This window comes from Pan paniscus, chromosome 1 (assembly GCF_029289425.2).
Source record: "Pan paniscus chromosome 1, NHGRI_mPanPan1-v2.0_pri, whole genome shotgun sequence".
Lineage (NCBI taxonomy): Eukaryota > Metazoa > Chordata > Mammalia > Primates > Hominidae > Pan > Pan paniscus.
The window spans coordinates 71,344,320-71,363,192 of NC_073249.2; the positions used below are offsets into that span (position 1 = coordinate 71,344,320).

Here is an 18,873-nt window from a genome sequence, read left to right on the forward strand (position 1 = left end):
TCAACAATTATTTGTTGAATGTTTGCTCTGTGGGAGGTACTGTGTTAGGCACTGGGGTTGTTATAAAGATGACCGGAACAGATTATCTGCTGTCTAATGAGGGACAGAACCTACAAACAAATAATTGCAATTGGAATTACGGTATGTGTGAAGAAATATGGAATGAGAGCGAAGGAAGGAAGAAACTCTCCTATAGATCAGGGGTCCTCAACCCCAGGGCCATGGACCAGTACTGTTCTGTGGCCTGTTAGGAACTGGGCGGCACAGCAGGAGGTGAGCAGCAGGTGAGCGAGTAAAACATCATCTGTATTTACAGCTGCTCCCCATCGACTTGCAGCCTGAGCTCTGCCTCCTGTCAGATCAGCGGTGGCATTAGATTCTCATAGGAGCACATACCCTATTGTGAACTGTGCATGCGAGGGATCTAGGTTGTGTGTTCCTGATGAGAATCTACTGCGTGAGGATCTGTCACTGTCTACCATCACCCCCAGATGGGACCATCTAGTTGCAGAAAAACAAACTCAGGGTTCCCAGTGATTCTACATTATGGTGAGTTGAATAATTATTTCATTATATATTACAACCTAATAATAACAGAAATAAAGTGCACAATAAATGTAATGCACTTCAATCATCCCCAAACCATCCCCCCCAACCCAACCCTGGTCCGTGGAAAAATTGTCTTCCACAAAACTGGTCCCTGGTGCCAGAAAGGTTGGGGACCACTGCTGTAGATTACTACTTTTTCTTATGGCTATGATTAGATAAGAGTACAAATACATTTAAATATTGCTGAAAACCAAGACACTGCCTTAACCTACAGGTTCAGTAGCCATATAAATTTCCTCTTCTTCCCTCATTTTGAATGTTATTATACATGAATACCCTGCTGTACCAGTTGCCTATTTTAAGTTTTTAAAAGTATAAATTTTTGTGAATGAGGAAGGCATACAAAGGTTTTTTAGGGTTCCCTGCTTTGAGCTCACTGTTACAGTTATTCTTCTTTCTGCCTAACTTGGCATTAACCAGCAGGATATGAGTGATCCTTACCCACTGGCTTCTCCTTGATCTCCTTAAGGCTAAATATTATTCTAGAAAAATCAGTAGTATCAGCTGAAAGGCTAGGGGTGAGTGCTGGGCTGGCCTTCTATTGAATGATAGCCCCTTACCTATCACCCTGAGTTGGAATAGTGACAGCAAGAGGAAAAAAGACTCACTTAGGAGAAGAGTCAAGTAATTTACCCATATTTCACAGTATTCATGCCACTTTGTTTAGTTTTAGAGTCAAAGACAAATATTCCAATAAACACATCTTTAATGCTTCAGCAGCAAGTATAATTTAGTTAAGTTTGATGAACAAACTCAATCACAGTCTTGCCCCCACCTACCTTTCTGGCCTTCTCACCTGCCATTTTTGCCCACATACTTTTCAATTCCTGTCTCACTCAGTTCTTTCTATAATCCCTGGAAGCATCAGTCATCCCATGACTGTGTGTCTTTCCAAAATGCCATTCCCACAGCCTGGAGTACTTTCTTCCCTTGTCAATTATTTTCTTTCAGACTTTGAAACTCTGCTCAAATGCTGCTCCTTGTCAAAGCCTTAACTTACACATTGTGTTGTTAATAACTTGTGTTACCATGCTCACTTATCTCTTTATGAATCTGGTCATTTTTCTATCTCTTGCTACTAGGCTATATATAGGGTCTCAGAATGGAAAACTTTGTTATACCACACACAGATGCCAAGAAGGTATCAATTGATGAATCACCAATACTCTGCCCAAAGTAAGCATTCAATAAGTGTGTCATTGTAAATAATTTCATTTAGGACTTGTTAAAATCTATTTTATGTGCTCTCAGTTAGTCTGAAAATGGAGCTCGGAAGAATAAGGTCCTTTTTGAGAGTCCACTACTACAATTTTGGGGTCCAATTGACGAGTGGTAAACCTACTGCTCACCATAGCAATGACATCTGAATCCTGGAACCACGGGTACTTGTGGTAAAATATTGGTTCTGTCTCTTCAAAAAGTTAACATAGAAACGATCTGAGATATTGTATAAACAACTCTAAGTTAAATATCTCAAAGTCTGACTCCTTTTTGTACTGCTATCCTAAATTCAGATATTGCATAAACAACTCTAAGTTAAATATCTCAAAGTCTGACTCCTTTTTGTACTGCTTTCCCAAATTCAAAGAGTCCACTGTGATATTAATTATAAATGTATTGTGTGTTGACCTGAAAATTAGACATTCTTCTAATCAGCAATATATTTAAGTGATATAAATCACACTACTATTGGTATTACATGAAAATTTAAGAAAATACAATGAATTTCTACAGATATCCAAGTACTCATTTAGCCAGCATATTTTGATTTCTCTTAAAAAAATAAATTATTTATCTAGCATGATCAAGGAATGAGGTACTTCACAAACCACTTTTCTGGATAACAAGTTTTATAAACATCACATATCTTCAACATTTTAAATATTCTCAATGGATGCATGTCACAAAGATAGTTCCACTTTTTAAAAAAATAGTGAAATAAATATAATCTCACTTTTTCTTGATGATTCAGGATCATTATTATCAATGTCAATTTCTGCACTATAGACCATCCCGGAACACAATAATATCCTTAAGGTCTAATTAATCCTCCCACCTCAGCCTCCCAAAATGCTAGGATTACAGGTGTGAACCACTAGGCCCAGCCTCTTTTGTATTTAATGCTGATTCTCAATACTGCCTGGTCAATTTAAGGAGTTAGTTTCTTTCAAGGTTTTTCTTAAGCACTTCCATGGTCATCCAAAAGATAGCTTAAGCAAAGTGCAGACCAAGTCTTAGGATTAGAATTCACAATTGTCTAATTCTCTGTGAATTTAGTCTGCAACTTTCTGAGCCTCATCACTCTCTGCTTATGTTCCAGCTCTGAAAAATAAAAAAAACTACATCCCGTTCCTAAAAAAAAAACCTCCCACCAGCTTCTTTACAGAATTGTGATAGGTTTTTGCTAGCAACTTGATAAAAAGATGTCTGCAAGGATTTGAACTCTACAGTTAAGAGGAATTTGAACTTAATGTAGTTACATATTTTGTTAAGTACCCTGTGAGTAAAAATAATATTCCCTAAAACCTAATAAATATTATACTGAAAGTAGTGGACGGCTGGGCATGGTGGCTTAAGCCTGTAATCCCAACACTTTGGGAGGCTGAGGCAGGGGGATCACTTGAGGTTAGGAGTTTGAGACCAGCCTGGCCAATGTGGTAAAACCCCGCCTCTACTAAAAATACAAAAATTAGCCAGGCATGATGGTATGCGCCTGTAATTCCAGCTACTCCGGAGGCTGAGGCAGGAGAATCGCCTAAACTCGGGAGGGGGAGGTTGCAGTGAGTGTTATCGCGCCACTGCACTCCAGCCTGGATGACAGAGTGAGACTCAGTCTCAAAAAAAAAAAAAAAAAAAAAGTAGTTGACAATTAACCACAGTTAATTTACACAAGTTGATGAGTCTATCCTTTAATCACAGAATTATAGAGAAATTCTTGAAGAGAAGAATGTTTGGATTCCTTAGTAGCTGTCCCTAACTCTAAGAAGAAAGGAGAAAAGGAAAAGTAAAATATTCTTATAAAGAAGATAAACACTTACTGGTACTTTGAAGGGTGAGGTATTTGCAGTGTCCATGGAGTTGGGTTTCTCTGATGTACTGGTCCCTGAGATACTCCGTCTACGAGGGGACCTTTCTGCTGGTACCTCTGGAAAAAAGGAGGAAAGTTGAAACATCATTAAGAACCCCAAATTTAGGATCTTCCACTAAACTGTAAAGTTACTGGTTTTTCACAATAAACCAGCATGCTTTAAAGGTACATTACATTCTATCTCACGTAATTTATCTATCTTTGAGGTGCTTAAACTATCAAGACACTAGAGAGACTTGGTCACAGTTAAGAATCTGCTTTAGTGTGACAGTTTATATTTTCATCTGTGCACATATAAAAATAATTTCCTCTGAGCTATGTTTAATATCTTTAAGTTCACTTAATAGTTGCATCTCACAGTATATAAATCTAATTCTCTATATGTCAGCAATGTAGGAGTTAATAGAATAAAATGGAATTTCTAATATTCTTCTGAACAAAATATAGTCTAATGTTGCATATGATTTGATGGTGTTTGCACAAAGGTCAAAGTTAGTTCTGTGCAGATAAGATGATTCACCAGACTGCAACAAAAGGGCCATGAGAAGACTGAAAGCTGCTGCCAAGATAAAATAACATATATGCCTATGCAGATATAAAAATAGATCAGCTTCTCCTTGTTCTGGCAATATGACCTTACTAAGATCTTACTCTGGAATCCTAAATCTGTTCAAACTAACCTAACAAGCTTAGGATTTTGCAGATAATGTGATCTTCTCCCATTTAATTACTATATACTGTATTAAGGCTACATTTTTAAGATTTTTTCATAGAGTGATATATATATACATGTGTATATATATATATGCATACACACGCACACACAGATGATAGATATATACGTATTATACCTTTATCACAACTGCTTCCCATCGCCACTTCAACTGACAGACATAAAGGAATCCAGCTTCTCAGATAACATTAGATAATCTCAACATGGACAAGGAAAAAAAAGCCACATCCTAAAAAAAGTATTCTGTGTTATCTTCCAGATCTTAGAAAACAAGGAGTAAATCGTAACTCCGGAGACTGACATTTTGATTCCTGCTGTTCTCCCTTTAAAAGACAGATGCAGTTTAAACTTCCATTTCTGGCCTCCTGGCCCCTGGGATCCGTGCTACTTCCACTTAAGAGAGAGCGTTTTTTCTCTCACTCCCTCTCTGTGTCTTGCTCTTCCCCCTCCCTCTCCACAGCTTGCAGAGAGCAAGCAAGAAAGAAATACACAGGACTGCAGCTATTCAATCAATCGTTCTGACTGCACATCCTCATTAGTTACTTTCAGGCTATTAACAGATGCCCAACCACTGCCTTCCCTCAGTTACTGAAAATTTCACTGTCTTACACTAATGTGCAGCAAGAAAAAACATTTACTGAAATGTATATCCAGCTAGTGCCAAAAGGACACCATTTTACACAGATCCAGTAATGCACACAAATCAATTCTTCCTATGAAAATCCAATTGGAAGTGCTTACCCTTTTACTATCTTTGCATGCTGGACACTGATTTTCTTTTCCATGACTAAACATATCTTCTCTGTGACATCTTGACTGGTAAGGCACAAGCCAAATTGGAACATTCCTAAAGACTGAGAGGCTGACAACATAGCATCTTGTATGCTTGCAGTACAAGAGAGTTCCATACTACTACTGTATTTTAAAATTATGACCAGTAACTGTAAGTCCCTTAACTTCTCTCTAACCATCACTAGTCAAATGAGCCTTAATGTGCAAAGCCGTTCTCAGAATTAGGCACACATGACTTCTAATGCACATCGCTGAAAAATGGCAGCATAATTAGCTCAGATTCATGGGAATGGCACAAAGCACTGAATTTAAGTAAATCAGCTTGTTGGAGCACATTGAACAGAAAGACTTCCAGACTTCAAGAATATGACTTTACAGAGTAATTATCCAAGTTAGATGACTCTATGTGGCTAGGGGCAAGGCAGGCAGGGAATGGGGCTGGTGAAGGTAGAAAAAAAATCTCACCTTTCCTCTAATAATTACCTATAAAGGTAACCTCATATCAAATTAGAAGATACTGGAGATTTAATATTACAATATAGTATGTTTTAATTTCTGAATAATTGACAGAGAAACTAAATTGGGGGAAAAATAAATTTCATTAGCTGGAATAAAATGATCTAGTAAACCATTTCCTTAATTTGCAATGTTCTGGCTAAGGAAAAAAACTGAAATTAATTTCCTCACTTTCTTCCATACATCCAATTTTAGTTTTCAGGCATACAAACTCATTAAATGAATATGTTTCAGTGCTTTTAACTATTTGAAACTATATTGACTAAAATTAGTGGCCACATTTCAAACTCCAATAAATATGGTATTGTTATACTTCTGTTTTCTTTTCTCTTTTTTCCAACAACGATAGACTGGATTAAGAAAATGTGGCACATATACACCATGGAATACTATGAAGCCATAAAAAATGATGAGTTCATGTCCTTTGTAGGGACACGGATGAAACTGGAAACCAACATTCTCAGCAAACTATCGCAAGGACAAAAAACCAAACACTGCATGTTCTCACTCATAGGTGGGAATTGAACAATGAGAACACATGGACACAGGAAGGGGAACATCACACTCCGGGGACTGTTGTGGGGTGGGGGGAGCGGGGAGGGGTAGCATTAGGAGATATACCTAATGCTAAATGATGAGTTAATGGGTGCAGCACACCAACATGGCACATGTATACATATGTAACAAACCTGCACATTGTGCACATGTACCCTAAAACTTAAAGTATAATAATAATAAAATTAAAAAAAAATTCGCTTTCTGTATTATGGGAAAAAATACAATGCTGATGTAGCTTATATGATGTATTATCGGGTCCAGAAAGAAGATATTAAATCATTCCTGAAGTTTGAACAATTTCCACTAAAAAGGGGAAAGAAGGGGAAGAAATAAGGTAAAGCTAAATCACCTAATGAAAAGAAGTTTACACTTTGTTGCTTTCTCAACCCCCACAATACCACCACTCATCTGCTAGTGTAGAATAGGCCTTTGGAGAATCCCAGTTCTTTAGTTCTCAGAAGATTCATAACTACTTCAAAGCATACAGAAAAATAAATACCCCAAGTACCAATGTCCACTTAGAAGCAAGGTAGCAGCATTAGCAAGAGCGGAATGAACAACCTGCTGGATTAGTCACAGAACGAACTGCATATTAAACTTGTGCCTTTAACTTTAAATCTGTAAGCAGAAAGGAAAGCTGCTACTATGCTCTAAGAGCTACATTTCTGCTCAGTTTGAAGGAAAATCTACACTAGTTCCAGTAGACCAAAATTAGACAGCTGTATCCTCTACCCCCACTCAAGCTACATACTATTGCATTATTTTCACCTGCTGTGAAATTAATGTTCTTTTCATAGTTACAATATTTAATTACAGTCATTTTAAAATACGCTCATTCTCTAAGACTGATGAGACAAGAGAGATACAATATTGTTTCAGATAAAGGCCTGAAACTGCCTCACTTTCTCATCTCTAAACATAATATTTTTCATCTTCAGATTGAAAGGCAAAAAGAGTTATAAAAAGCCTGGTTAAGTTTTAAATTTATCTCTTCATTTCCTTTGCCATTGGATATGACCTCAGATGATGTGACGACTTAAAATGATGAGAGATAACCTCCAATACAGCTCCATATAGAATGATATATTGAACAAAGAGAACATCTGGATGTTTTTCTTAGCAGCTCTACCAATGATATGTACGATTCTGTGTAAGCCATTTCACCTTTTCTGTCCTGGTCTTCACCATTTAATAAACTGGGTTATCCAGACCAAACAGAGATAAAGACAAGATTAATGAGTTTATATGTTTTGAGGCAAAATTAGCTTTCTGGAAGGAAGAATCTTTTAAAATCCAAAATAGAGTACTATCATTTCCTCAACACACACATTTTCCTCTATGTCAACGCACTTTCTTTGGAAAGTGTGGCAAAGAAATTGAAAATTGGATAATTATAGGGGCAAATATACTTTTGGTGGAGGATGTTGCTGTTCAACAAACAGAAGTCAATTTCTGCCTTAGAACCTAATAGTGTATACACTGCCTTTGGTTCACTTACCAGGGAGTAAATGCCAAAAATTCCTATCATGTATTTGAGAGGACCCTAAGGAGTAAGTTAGAAGGTGACAAGTGTTTTGGGGGAAATAAAAAGTAGTCAGGGAGATGAATAGGTACAGTAATTTTAAATAGGTAGTTGCATTGCAAAGGTGAGGTGTGAGTCAATACTTTAGGAGGTAAGGAAGTCAGCCTTGCAGGTTTAACAGGGAAGAAGACTACAGGTAGAGGGAAGCTAGTACAAAGCTTCTAAGGTAAACCGCAACAAAGGCCAGTGGGATTAGTGCCAGTGAGTGGGAACAAATAGTAGGAGGTAAAGTCTGAGAGGAACTGGGGCAGACATGTTCAGATAATACTGGCCAATATAAGGACAGTGACAGAAGAAAATGTATAGCTAAGGAAATGACACTACAATACTACTATATTTTAAAGAACCCCTTTCTTCCAAAAAGCTAATTTTGCACCAAAACATATAAACTCATTAATCTTCTCTTGTAAGGACTTTTTTTTTTTTTAACTCTAAAATGAAAAACCACCTGGTCAGACATGCGTCACCAAAAGGTACAAATCATATTGAAAGTCCATAGATATACACTTACTGGTATTTCTTAATGCTTTTCTTTTTCTTTCTTTTTTTTAAGACAGTCGCCCAGGCTGGAGTGCAGTGGTATGATCTGGGCTCACTACAAACTCCACCTCCGGGGTTCAAGTGATCCTCCCACCTCAGTCTCCTGAGTAGCTGGGACTATAAGTGTGTGCCACCATGACTGTTTCTAGAAAGGGTATTTCACCATCTTACCCAGGCTAGTCTCTAACTCCTGGGCTCAAATGATCCACTCGCCTTGGCCTCCCAAAGTGCTAGCGTTACAGGCTTGAGCCAACTCCACCAGGCCAATTTTCTTTTCAGGATTTTGAATAATGAATGTGATACAGAATAAATCTGGAATGTTATTATGTTTGGAAAGAGAGTAAAGTGAAATGTCTATCATATTAACTGAGGGTTAGGTTCCAAAAGACTCCGAAAATATCTTAAATGAGAAAGGTATCTGCTACACAATGTCATTACTATATGGTCAAATATCTATAGGCATCAATTACATTTACTTTTTGTTCAATCTCGTTTAACCGAAGTTCATATGCCATATAATATTTGCATATACTTAACTATTATAAATAACATAAATTTCTTATAATGTCTACCATTTTTAGAATTAGTTACCATAGTGTAAAAAACAAGTAAAGATAATAATTTAAATTTTTTTTCTTTTAAAAGAGTTACATTATAAAAGCTATTTAAGCGCCTCTTTGTGAATAATTTGTCTAGGGAAAATATTTTTATTATAATTTTAGCTCATATTGAGTTTTTTTTGTGTGTGGTTTTTTTTTTTTTTTTTTGAGACACGGACTCAGTCTCCCAAGCTGGAGTGCAGTGGCACAATCTCAGCTCCTTGCAGCCTATACCTCCCATGTTCAAACGATCCTCCCACCTCAGCCTCCTGATTAGCTGGGACCACAGGTGCGTGCCACCACACCCAGCTAATTTTAGCTCATGTTGAGAATTTATGTGCTATGTACTGGGCCTAGTATCTAACTTACTTAATCTTTGCTGTAGCCCCTGAGATAGTAACAATTATTACTCTCTCTGAGGATGGTGGCAAAATTTAAAAGGGAATAAAGTAAGTTCAGAGGAGGAAATTCAGCAGGAAAGGTAAAGAAAATGTAGAAAGATATTTATAGCTTTAATTTGGTGAACAATTATATAAGAAACTAAAATATCATAGTAAAATTCTCAAGTTATAATAGAACAGAAAAATATCACATGTCACAGATGCAGTTTCTTTGGCATATACAGGATTCTAAGCACTTCATATTAATGGCAACCTGAACCAATTCTTAGTAATTTTTTTGCACAGAATTATAAAACATGAATAAATGTAAATACTCTTTCAATTATAATTATTCACATGCCTCTTTAATAATTTTGATATTTGTAGGTAGGAAACAAGTTTCTAATGTTTTTCTCATAAAGTGAATTCTTCAGTTTACTTCAAAAGCCTTTTTAAAAATCAACATTTCAACAATACATGATAAAACATTGAATACAAACCAAACTGTTTGTGTACCCATTCAAGTCACTGAAATTTTGGCATATATAGTGTTGCTATGAATGAGTCCACTTCACTATAATCTATTTTCCCTTGCATTGTGTAAATAATGACAACATTAAATAGGATGTGGTATGTTGGTAGCTCAAGTTATTAATGAATGAAATAAGCAAATAACTTCTCTCTCCATGCTGTGAATTCTGAATTAGGAGGGTTCTTCTTCCATAGGATGCACAGAAGACATTTAAGAAACAGAATAGGAAGGATGAAATAGTAGGAGGAAATGGGTTTGTAGCTCTTCAGTAGAGGGGCTTTAATAACAAATGGCAAATTGTGAAACAAAAAAGGCTTTCATGAAAATAAGATTTCATATTTTTTTGCTGGAGGACTCCTAAAGGTAATAGAAACTTAAAAGACAGAGTTAGAAAAATATTATAAAGAAAAAGTGACAAGAGCAAAGAGAAGAAAAATCACATACTGCATTTATACAGCTGCTAACACTATAGCACCTGGGTGTTTTTATAAACTTCATCCACCATTTTCAGTAGGATACTTTCTGCTGTATCCCACTTTTACTGCCTTAAAGCCTATGCACTGTCAGCCACAAGCATCCAGCTGCTCTGAAATACAAATCCCCAGAGCCACTTTAATTCACCCAATTTGTATCACTCAGATTGCAGTACTTCACTCAAACAAGTAGTCCTTTCAAGTTTGCATGCCCCACACACTCCAATATGTACAAATTGGTGCTAAGTACATAAATGTGGTAAATTCTCATAAAGTAAAGCCATCCAGTCTCCCCACCATTTCCTTGCTTCAGTAAATTTATTATTATTATTTTTAAATATTTCTTCTAGTTAACATAATAGAAAAACAATTTTTTTCCCCAGCCAAGGAATCTGAATACCACCCACAAGTATTCCATTTCTTCAACTTAGGGCTTCACATGACAATGTTGGATGAGATGGTAGAGAATACTTTTAGTGCAAACAACACTCTCAACTGAAAAGGCCAAGAAAATAGTTCAGGGATATTTATGTGTTATCTTAAGTTTCAGATAGAAAACACGTATCTAGTTCTTAGTGATGACAACTGGGTATCTTAATGATGATGATGAAAACATAACAACGACAAGTATAAACATCAAATCGTCATGTTTGGTGCAAAAGTAACTGTGGCTTTTGCAACTTAAAAAATGTGAAACCACAATTACTTTTGCGCCAACCTTATATTATGCCTTATTATTTGCTACATGTTTTACATAAGTTACATCTTTAATCCTCAAAACAATTCTTTGGAGGTGGAACTATCACCCATGTATTACTCTGCCCATGTTTGCACAGCTGGTAAAAAGGGTGGGGGCAGGATTAGAATCCATGCAGTTTGGCTTTAGAGACAGCTTTAATTGCCATGCATTCTATCCTGTTCTCCATGTGTTTTGTATAATGGGCTGCAATGGAGAAAAAAAATAAGATGAATGATCACGGAGACTCCAGTTTTCTTCATATTTTAAAGAGAATTAAGTCATACTCTTGAGGTGTTTTCTGCACACAAAACCTGTAAAGAACAACTCAATCCTTGAATGCTGATGCTGATAAAAACATTCTAGTCAAGAAACACAGAGAGGTGAGGCAAAACAATAACAAGGGACAAAAGTTTACTAAATGACAAAAGTTAATGGTGAAAAAACGTGAACAAAACAGGAAACAACTTATAAAGAATATCTAATACTGATCCCTTGAACAAAAAAGTGACAAGAGCCCTCCAGAATAAACCATGTCTTTCAATGCCACTAATCTTCAGTATACCTATGTGGGGAGATAAGTACTTAGATAAGTTGTATGAGATGAACAGAGATAAAAAGCATTAATATTTTAGGTTTTGCAAAGAACAATTACTATACAACAAAGCATTGTTCAGCATAAAATGACTATTTTGAACATGTCAGTCCAATTATTTATAAGGTATTAACTTCAGTTTGGTATTTATAAGGTATCAACTTCATTATTTTGTGAGTTTTATTTTGTCATCAACTGTGGAAGATAATCTCTTCTAATCTACAGATAGGGCCTAACACCTTTATTTAAACCTTTTCTGTAACTGATTTAATAATATATACTCATTATTAATATGCTTCATATATAACTTTTTCTGTAACTGATTTAGTAATATATTCTCATTGTTAATATGCTTCATGTATAATTGGGGGTATAATGGTAGATTTATTCATACCATCATTTTGGTAGTCAGTGAACATTAAAAAAAAGATTTAGTCTTGATTATGCCAGAGCCTCTGTTTGGGTTTTATTTCCCAAACAAATATTAATAGAGGACATTAAAAAAAGAAAACATACAAATATGTAAACCTGTAATATAAAGATGAAAATTTAATGATTTACCGAGAACTAAATATGCACATGACACTGTACAAAAACAAAATCATTTACACTCAACATCACCCATTAGTGAAGGTAATAAAAAAGAAAGGAGCCTATAGTGTTGATTTGCCCCCCTTTAGCCAACACACACTGCTAAGTATCTCTTCGAAACAGCTGTTGGCTTCATTTTGTCTTATTTCCACTACCATCCACCATCCTAATCTAGGGCTTTTTATCTTCTCATGCAGATTATGGCAGGAAGCACCTAACTGCTCTTACTGACTACAGTCTCTCCCTGCTTAAAGCTATCCTACTCATCATTACCAGATTAATCTCCCTAAAGCATTACTTTCTGGATGAAATTTCCTTCCTAGAGATCTTTAGATAGTCAGACATTAGGAAAAAAATCACCTGGCCCTACTTTGCATATTTAGTCCTTTCTGCCAACAATTTTCTACAATTTGCCTCAGTCAGATGATCTCTAATCTCAAACTGGCCACATTCATTCTCACATGCCTGCTTTTTTCACCTACATATCTGCCAACTCTTAGATGACCTTCAATATCAACTTCAATTCATCTACTTCCATAAAACCAGGCCTAATTACTCACATTTCTTTGATTTCCAATTAATACATTTATATAAGTTCATATTCTTTGATTATATGCGTTTTAGTTTTGGGTACCAAACTAAGCTATATTCCTGACTAATACTGATACTAGTGTTCCATAATGGAGGTCTTAAGTCACTGCAAGATTGGAATCATCTTGTGATTGTGTCTAAATTTTTAAACAAATTTTAACCGGTAGAATTCTCTCTGTTTTAAGTATTTCTCTCACAATGTTTTTATAAACCATTTGCACCCATTCTTGCTTGTCTGCAGGGATTATTAAGAAAGAATAAAAGATAATAAATAATGGCAAATATATTTTAACAACTAAAAAATAGTTAAGCATACTTTGTCTGGACACCTGCCCCTACCCCCACTCAATAGACACATGTGCTTATAATCATGACTCTATTAGGTACAGCCCTATAGAACTGCCTTTTTTTGGTAGATTAAAATGGTAAAATACCAGCAATTTCATATAGTTCAATTTAATACACAATAAATTAATAAATTTTCTAGTTACCTCTAACTCACACATGGAATTAAATTCAACCAACTGGTTGAGTTTAAGACCACTCTCCTTTATGTATATTAAATTGTTATTTTTTCTTCTAATTTTTTTCTTTTTCTTTTGATCTCTCTATTAGTGACATGGCTATCACAGAAAAATTGAGATTATGATAAATAAGCCTCATGGGAAATTAGGTTTAAAAGTTTTGAGGATTTTCCTTCTATGCATCATTCTATTTAAAAAGGTCACAAATTGGCGGGGCACGGTGACTCACGCCTGTAATCCCAGCACTTTGGGGGGCCGAGGCGGGTGTATCACTTGAGTTCAGGAGTTCGAGACCAGCCTGGGCAACCTGGTGAGAAACCCCATCTCTACAAAAAATACAAAAATTAGCTGGGCGTGGCGGCTTGCGACTGCACCTGTCGTCCCAGCTACTACGGGTAGGGGGCGCTGAGGCTGGGAGGCAAGGCGCTGAGGTGGAAGAGGCAGGGCTTGACTGACAAGAGTGAGACCCTGTCTCAAATTAAGTCACAAATTTCCAAATTTTATTGAGAAGCACACTTAAACATAATTACATTTAAGTCTTGATATCTTATTCATTTTCTTTAGATATCTGTTCAGCTTAATTTCCTTTAGTTTTTAAATTATACATCCCCAAAAGGAAAATTTTTGCAAGAACATCTTCTGTTCTACACTTTTTCTGTTCTAAGGAAATCCCTAAACAAAGGATGTAAGACTTAAAAACTCTAAGGGAACCATGTACACCTGTGAGACTCAATATGGATTCAATAGCCATACTGAGGTACTTTTTGCTTTTAAATTTAGATGCCAGAATGCTAATTTATTCACTTGCTATGAAAAACTGAATTATCACTGACTGGAAATATTAACGCAAGTGTGCTTTGACATTAATTATTTTTCTGAAGTCAAGCTGTATGAGAAATTAAACCATAATCAGTGGTAGATTTTAAACTACTGATTCCATTTCTCTCTCTCTTCTCTCTTCCTTCCTTCCCTTCCTTCCCTCCCCTCCCCTCCCCTTCCTTTCTCTCTGTCTCTCTGTCTCTCTGTCTCTCTCTCTTTCAAGACAGGGTCTTGCTCTGTCACTCCCAGTAAAGTGGCAGAATCACAGCTCACTGCCTCAAACTTCTGGTAAGTGATCCTCCCAACTCAGCCTCCCCAGTAGCTGAGACTACAGGTGTGCTCCACTGTGTCTAGCCTCTGTTTCTTTAATGGTTACAGGTCACAGGCCTAATTACAGTTTTTTATTGCTTCTACAATTTTAAGTTACATTTTTCTTAAAATGTCCACTTGTCTAAATTTCCAAATATATTATCAAAAAGGTCTTTTTTATAATAGTCTCCTATTTTTCAATTCTCTAATTTTCTATAATTATACTTTTTTCATGTCAACATTGTTTATATTTTCTCTTTTTAGCAAATCTTGTCGGTTTCATCTATTTTCATTAGGCTTTTTAAAGGAACAACTCTTGGCTTTATTGATTCTGTTTATTTCTATTTTCCATTTCATCATTATCTACTCTTATTTTCATTCTTTCTTTCCCTAAACTTTCTTTGGGTTTGTTATTTTTCTAACTTGTTGAGTTAAATGCTTAGCTCATTAATTTGTAGCTTTTGCCCTTTTCAATGTAAAAGACTACACATTTCATTTAAGAACTATTTTAGTGATATTCCACAAGTTTCGATATACACTATTTTCAGTATTGCTTAGTATTTTATAATTTCCATTATGTTTTCCTTTTTGACTAACAAGTTATTTGCAAGTAACTTTAAAAGACTGCAAAAATAAAGGTTTTTACAGTAAATTTTTGTTACTAATTTCTAACTTAGTTCAACTGTTATTAGAGAATGTAATCTGTATAGCTTTGAAATTTGTTGAGATTTGTTTTATGACCTTGTCTATTGCCAGTTTTTATAAAGATTCTGCATGTGCTTGAGAAGACTAATTGTTGGAGTCAGGATTCTATATATGTCCATTAAATCAAGCTTACTGCATTTTTGAATATTCTCTATATCCTTACTAATTTTTATAGATAGGACTGTAGAATTATCCATTTCTGTCCATTTTTGCCAAATAAAATTTGAGGTTTTGTTATTGGGTACATGTAAGATTGTTATGTCTTCCTAGTGATTTTTATATTTTATCATTATTTAGGGACCTCCTTTATTCCAGTAACTTTTTTTGATAGTCTTATTCTATTTCACTGGCTACACCAGCTTTCTTTTTCCAAGCCTTTACTTTTAACTTTCCTAGGTCCCTGTGTTTTAGATCTCTCATTCATAGCATTAAAAAAATCCAGTCTGACAATATTTATCTTTTAACATTTTCATATATAATTTATGATATAATTGGATTTTATTTTTACCATCTTACTGTATTTTCTATTTTTTCCCCATTTTTTTTCTGATTTTCTTTTTTTTTAAATCAGGTTAATCAGGTTTAAAAAATTCCATTTTCTTCTGTATTGCTTTTGAAAATATTTTAATAAAAATACTCTATTTTTATTCTTCTAGTAGTTGTCCTTAACATTTTAACACGTATACTTAAAGCCTAAAGTTAATCACGATTTCTATCCTTCTCTTGAATAATTCAACAATCTTAAAATACTTCAATTCCAATTACCCACTTCCTATCTCTGACATATTAATGTTGTCCACTATTTCAGTTTTACCTTATCACGACTGTGATTATGAATTCTCAGGATGTTTTTCCCCCTCCCACCTCACCTACCAGTCCAGGTTAAGATAATTAAGATTTGTCTATATTTGTCAATGAGAGTTTTTTCTAACTTCAACTCTCACTGAAGGTGTAACTCATTCAGAGGCCCAGTCCTATGGGGAAGAATGACATAGGCCTTTCAGTTCTAATTCTTCACTTTGTTAGACCCTTGGCCCATCTCCTATATTATAGCCATTAAAACTTAACTCTAATATTCTAAAATTGGTAAATGCCCCCAGGAGAGTTTACTGTCTAGATTTTGAGTTTTGTTTTGTTTTCTTTTTCCTCTTCCTGGGGACTTCCTTTCCTTCCTGAGAGTTCAGCCATTTAGTTAAAAGTGTTTGTTACATTAATGTGAAATTTCTAATTGTCTCTATATTATTTTTGAGGTTATCTAGTCTGGCATATTACCAGAAATTAGAGTTTCAATTTTTGAATATGTTTCTCCCTTGATGTTTGGTGTAAATTTTGGGTATCAGATAATAGTTGCCAATGCCAAATAATTAACTATAGTCAACAGAGTCATTTAGAAACTTAAAATGTTTAGGATTTGTCAAAATTACATTATTCTTTCATAGAACTATTCCATCACATAAATTACTTCACTCTATGAAGTAAAATGAAATCATTTAAATTCCATTTAGAAAAGGCAAAGTGGAAAAAAGTATACACTGAGTATTTTCCTTCTTATTCTAGAATTTGGAAAACGCAATCATTATCTACTGAATAATAATTTCAAATGCTATCAAAGTACCTGAAAAGGTTATGGGACTACAGAATAGTAGTAGAATAAGAGGGAAAAAAAGCTGGATCTGACAGAATAATTTCAATAATTTTGAAAAGTCCCGAGTCTCAAATTTTTGGGTATCTGGATATCATTCATTCATTCAAAAAGTATCTACTAAGTACCTATTCGGTGCTATTCTGGAAGATGCCAAAATATTAAGAGAAGATCCTTATCTGGCAGTAGCAGGGAAGTATTTGATGGGCACACAAATAACAACATAAATGGGTACACAAATAGCTAACTCTGCAAGACTGGGTGTGATAAATGGCATAAGATTAATACAGTAGCTGTTATCTTCCCATCTTCCCTACATTCCATTGCTAAATCTCGGCATGTATATTTGTTTCCTGTATGAGTTTTTTCTTTCTCCCTTCAAAAGGTTAATCCTATGCTTTTAATTCTACTCTCACCTCCAAACCCATAAAATGTTTTGTTTTCTTAGTCTTTATTCTTGTAGGTTCAAGATCTTGCTCTCTCCTCCACTTGAAAATATGTACAAGTCTTCTCAATTTAGTTTTTAACAGGGTACATGTTTCTGTCAGTCACAGATTTCTTCAGGCAAAAGGCTTAACCTGTGGTTTCCACTATCTCACCTCCTACTGTCATTCTCAGTATTATAAAATCTGACTTCTCCCTCTTCAACTTTACTCAAATAGCATTAACACTTTCACAGGTTATCAACAGTCTCTTACATTGTCAAGCCTAGTGGTTTTTTTCTGACTTCTCTTTGGCTTTTGTAGCCACTGACACTACTGACCACATTGTTAACCTTTTCTACCTTAGCACCTGTAATACCACACCATCCTGGCTTTCCTCCCACATTTACGGTCATTCGCTCTGTGTCTCCTCTTTGTCTCCACCCACCCCCAAATGTTGATATTCTTCAAGTTTCAGCTGCTGCCCTCTCTTTTTTCTTGACAAGCTCTTGATAGCAGATGACCTACAGATGCTTAGAATATCAACAATCTTTCTTCTCTAGATGAACAGCTCCCACCTGTGACTTCATTTCCAATTACCAAACCTGTTTTTTCTGTCTGGATGTGGATTAGTCTTCTAAAACTGAAAATACCTAAACAGAACTCCCATCTTCCTAAAAAATTGGCTCCCTTTCTCAATTTATTTCTGTTAATAGTACCACCATTCTTCCAAGTTCAAAAATTATCTTTGATTCATTTTGTTCCCCATTCCTCTAATATGTCACCAATTCTGCTGATATATTCTTTGTAATCTCTCCATCTATTTTAATCTGTTATTCACCTGAGCTACACAAACATTCATCTGCACAAGGAGTATTCCACGTGCTGAAAAGACAGAGGATTAAGCCCTCCTTGTGGAGGCATTCACAGTCTGGTTTTAATACACAAACCAACAATTATAATACACAGGGATAAAAAAAGTAGAGGCACTTATTGCATACCTGTACTACTGCAATAGCTTTCAAACTGATTTAACTGCTTCTAGCCTCTTCCCCTTTAGTATCACTTTCAGATGTCTTTCTAAAAAACTATTTTGATCATATCTTCTTCTTGCTCAAGGGTCTTTCATTCTTCTCTATGGCTTTCAGGATAAAATTGTCACTAGTCCTACATAGTGAGCTTCCAAATACCCTTCAAATGTTATCTCTCATTACTTCTTTACATGAATTCTGCGTTCTTTTCAAGACAGTTTGCTCACTGGATGTGAAATTATTTAATATTCCTCAGGACACTGCTTTCATACAGAAAACCCTACCATTTCCATAAAAATCTTTTAGGATTCAGATTAAACCCTATCTCTGTAAGATAATTTTCAATGTTTTTAAATGTCTCTTCTTCAAACTCCCAAAGCAATTTTTACCTGGATAAATAATTTTACAATTAGGAACTGCCTTATTTTCATTTTCTCCACTGTCGTCTGAATTACCATTTAATTTTTCTCATTTAACTTGTGCATAGTTCATGTTTTCTCCCCAGC

At 35.4% G+C, this 18,873-nt stretch overlaps 1 protein-coding gene across 9 annotated transcripts in view; it reads right to left on the reverse strand.

Moving 5' to 3' along the window:
* Positions 1-18,873, reverse strand: part of RASAL2 (RAS protein activator like 2) — a 376,611-nt gene that overhangs the window by 87,511 nt on the left and 270,227 nt on the right. For 8 of the 9 annotated variants that reach the window (XM_003824773.6, XM_034941343.3, XM_034941338.3 and 5 more), the window contains one exon: positions 3,648-3,754. In XM_003824773.6, coding sequence (XP_003824821.5) covers positions 3,648-3,754 — 107 coding nt within the window. Of the gene's footprint in view, positions 1-3,647; positions 3,755-4,548; positions 4,805-18,873 lie in introns of those variants that run through there. The other variant, XM_034941357.3, reaches the window with a different exon arrangement.